We start from the raw sequence: 4118 nt of genomic DNA on the forward strand, positions 1-4118 counted from the left end.
TGAAATGTATGGAAATATGGATAAGATTTATCTCTGATCTTAAAGAATCGGGTAATGAAAGCAATTTTTTTTTAGAAAAAAATCTGTGTGTTTTATTTAAGTAACATATAATGGTATTTATTCATTTGCAACAACATTTTTAAATATTCAAGTTCAAATATAAAATAGTTTATTTAGCTTGAATATAGCATATGGTGTAAAAACTATGAATAATATGTTATATATAATTATATCTTATAATTAAAAACATTTCTTGTTATATTTAGTTAAATACACAATTTTATGATTAGCTTTTGTACAGCTAAGTATTAAAACATCAAAAGTCAGGGGAAATTCTATCAAATATAACCACAGGTATTAAACGACTGACACAGGATGTTTTCTCGTATACTTTCATGTGCTCGTTTTTCAATATCATTGTAACATCCTGTAGCGTAAACGACTGAACTGATTTTGACGAAAGAGGTCTTATTTGATTATTTTTCTTCCCCTGAGTGTTCTAGGGTAAAGTCAGTCGGGTTTTTTATTTTTATTTTTAGATAACAAATAGTTCTTTTACAACAATAATCAAAACCCACAGTCGATATCACGATATTAAAATTTATTCTTCAATGTCCTATGTTCTTTTCTTTCTTTCTTCTGTCGTTTTCTTTAAAGCTTTCTCTTTTATAGGTTCCATCACCAGTTCTTTTAATCCTAGCGTCCACTACCTCACCTGACGCAGTCTTAAGATCGTAAGCCCATCCTAACTTAGCGAAGAAGTCGATAGTCGATGTACTTAAGTTCAACCAGTTATTACCAAGTTCTCCTGCTTTGTAATCCCATGGGAATGAATGATGGTAATTATGGAAGCCCTCTCCTAATGTAACTAGAGATACTCCCATGTTTTCCACCGGCATTATATTCTCATCATAAGGTCTACTTCCCCATAAATGTGCAAAACTGTTTATGGAGCAAATGGAATGAACGCCAAGAATAAATCTTAATATGTTGAAATTAAAGGCGTTAGCGAAGGTTTCATTCCAGAAGTACATAGGAATTAACACTGGAATTATGAAGCACAGTGATCCCATGAATGGTATTGCATATCTGAAATAAATAATGTCATTAATAGAAGTCCTGTGGGCTCTAGTACGAAATTATGTGACAAATGCCATAGTATCGTCATCGACTAAAATTTGTGCACGCTGTCGGACGTAAATTTCACTAAAAATTTTGATATAATTGACTTTCATATCGTAGGCGTTTGTTGCCAACATTCGTACTAGGTCCATTATTCGAAGAAATCCAAAATTAATTTTAATTAGCATAACCTTTTTATTTATTCACTAATAGTGATGAAACAAATACTAAATTTTAAGTGAAGTATACCATAATATATTAATGTAGACCACATTCAAAACGGCTTAGCCGTTTTTGAGGTTAGCGCGCACAAACACACAGACAAATCGACGATAAAACTAAAATTCAATATTTTTCTTATTTACTTACTTCTTTTGGAACATTAGTACAGGATTACTGTGAACATCGTCCATATAAATTGTATTCCCTAATCGTTTCATTTCGGAATGTTTTTTAATAAACAGCCATCCCATATGAGAGAAGAAGAACCCTCGTTTAGCATTATGAGGGTCGGCGTTCGTATCAGAATATTTGTGATGCATTCTGTGATCTCTAACCCAATTGTAACTAGTTAACTGGCAAGCTATAGATGTACAGATCATTAACAATATTTGTAGAGGTAATTTAGCCTTGTAAGCTCTGTGACTCCATAGTCTGTGCGAACCCATTGTTGTGCCGAGGATTGAGAGAGTCCAGAGTATAACACCTGAGAACAGAGATTGCATTAAATCGTATTCCGACAAATCTGAGAATAATCACAATTTAGCCAACATATTACACTTTCCTATCTCACCCTTTTATAGTAAGAGAAGGGGAGATAGAATCGACAGAGGAGTAGATGGATAGAAAAGGACCTTTGTACCTCTGACCATAGACATCGTTGCCTATCTTTGATCGACGGAGGATGGCACGCATGGCTAGATAATATTTTCCTTTCCTAAGTATCTCCTAATCCGTCAATTCCTCTTCCCCTTCCCACGCTCTTAAGAAAAGGGAGGGAAGGGGAAGAGAATTAAAATTTAGGCTGATGAGTGTGCGTGCACCTGCACGCACACTCATCAGCCTATACGCAGAATTCCCTGCTTTTACTTACCTAATAAAATAGTAGGCCATTTAACAGATGTAAAGGATAGATACAATCCATATATAGCAAAAAGGTGGTAAGCAGCGTATATAAAAACATTCACATATACAATTTCAATTTTTTCAGGTTTTTCACTCACTACAGATCTCTTCACTTGTAGGTGAAATTCCTCCAAAGAACTTTTATTTGGATTCGGAGTCATACTTGTAACTGAAAGTAATAAATGTAAGAGTTTAGAAGTTGATGTCTACAGTTTCAAGGTCAAGCAGTAGTTTTGTCGATTGGACTGCAAACTGCGGTCCGTGTATGGCGAACGTTAGATTAATTTAATTATTACATACTGAAATTGTCACTACCGACTGATTAGAGAATTGTTTGAATTTTAACACAAGTATTACAATAGCTTAGTTCTTAAGACCATGACCTTGTCTGAGTACATCACACCGAATAATATTACAAAGTTCAAAATTCAAACTATTGGTATAGTGGTATCCAAACTTTATGACTGCTCGGACATTTGCATCAAACGTTGTGTTCGAGGTTACTTATCTCCTATCCATTTCGATGAAACATCATTTAATGTTTACAATGAAATGCTAAAGACAAACAAGGATATTAGGCCTTATAAATTAGCTCCACTATCTTAAAAATACAGCGACTTTTCTCTCGTTGTTCTTGACAAACTGGTTGCGACTATCTTTGGCGATGAGAGATAGAAATGTCGGCGACGCACGCTGTGTACGAACCTCTGTCATTGTAATGCGAAAGTTGTTTTACCTTAATGTACCTTGCCTTGTATACGAAGGGCCTTAATGTAAAGAATTGCATAAAGCAATTAATAAATAAAAATTGAAACTAACCTTGCCAACCTCTTTCATCGAAGGAAATTCGCAAACTAAAACGTGTTAATGCTTTTAGATATATATATGTATTTTGTTAAATTCAATTTAAATAATTAATTCACATATACTATATGTACACGTGTAATTTTGTGGTAAGGCTTGTTTCACACACACAACGGTTAAAACCCGATGTACGATTTTTCCTACACTTAAATGGGTTATGTTTTGCGCTCGTATTCATTCATGTTAAAATAAGTAATGCAACAGTGGTAGATCCCGCAACAACAATATTTGTTGGGTGCATGAATTGGCCTCATTCAGTGCAATACCACGACCACACAGAAGACAGGCGTGAAGTGGAAGCAATCCCGCTTTTCGTCTGATGAGTGTGGTACTGGAGGCCTCATTTTTGTCCTCTTTCCCTTCCCATCCTTTTCTTATAGGAAAGGATGGGCAGGGGAAGTGGATTTGGCGGAAAAGGGGACGCATAGGAATGAGAAATATTCTCTGTCTGTGCGCCCCCTTCTCCGTTAATTAAAGGTAGGCAACGCATCTGCATTTGCGGGTGTCTATGGGCAACGGTCGCCTCGCTATTGCGGTGAATCCATGTGGCCGTTTGCTCGTTTGCCACCTTATGATATAAAAAAAGAAAAATAAGTTTGGGATCACTGGTGTGATCTTTAATTCATGAAATATAAAATAATAACAGTCGCCCGCGACTTTGTGCGGATAAAAAAACTGGTGATAAATATAGCTTATATAAGTGCGTCGATGGCATTTGACTTGCAATCGGCAGGTCCTGGGTTCGAATCCCGCCATGTACCAATGTATTTTTCGATTAACATATGTACATTTATCCGACGTTCTTACGGTGAAGGAAAACGTCGTGATGCTGCACATATCTGAGAAGAAATTCAAAGATATGTGTGAAGTCAACCCGCACTGGGTTATGGTTGACTATGACCTAGTCACACCTAACTTGGGGTAGACTCCGAACCCCTCAGTGGGGACGTATAGAGCTGATGATGATGTAAGCCGCATTTAATGTAGCTTCCCTGTTGTGAAAGAAT

General features: G+C 36.1%; 1 protein-coding gene across 1 annotated transcript; it reads right to left on the minus strand.

The window, feature by feature from the left end:
- Positions 1-256: 256 nt before the first annotated feature.
- LOC106709416 (acyl-CoA Delta(11) desaturase) lies at positions 257-3080 on the minus strand. Its single transcript, XM_045685024.1, has 4 exons — positions 3067-3080; positions 2216-2416; positions 1492-1828; positions 257-1089 (listed from the first exon to the last, which is right to left on the minus strand). The coding sequence occupies exons 2-4, from the start codon at positions 2406-2408 to the stop codon at positions 609-611; spliced, it is 1011 nt and encodes a 336-aa protein (XP_045540980.1). The 5' UTR covers positions 2409-2416; positions 3067-3080; the 3' UTR covers positions 257-608.
- Between the last annotated feature and the right edge of the window lie 1038 nt (positions 3081-4118).

The sequence above is a fragment of the Papilio machaon genome, chromosome 28, assembly GCF_912999745.1.
Source record: "Papilio machaon chromosome 28, ilPapMach1.1, whole genome shotgun sequence".
Lineage (NCBI taxonomy): Eukaryota > Metazoa > Arthropoda > Insecta > Lepidoptera > Papilionidae > Papilio > Papilio machaon.

Bases quoted from the DNA above. Each gene is read 5' to 3' on its own strand.
- LOC106709416 (XM_045685024.1), bottom strand. From the start codon at position 2,408: ATGACTCCGAATCCAAATAAAAGTTCTTTGGAGGAATTTCACCTACAA. The intron at 1,829-2,215 runs GTAAGTAAAAGC...CTCTGTTCTCAG, and splicing joins ATGGCCTACTATTTTATTAG to GTGTTATACTCTGGACTCTC. The intron at 1,090-1,491 runs GTAAGTAAATAA...TATTTATTTCAG, and splicing joins GTACTAATGTTCCAAAAGAA to ATATGCAATACCATTCATGG.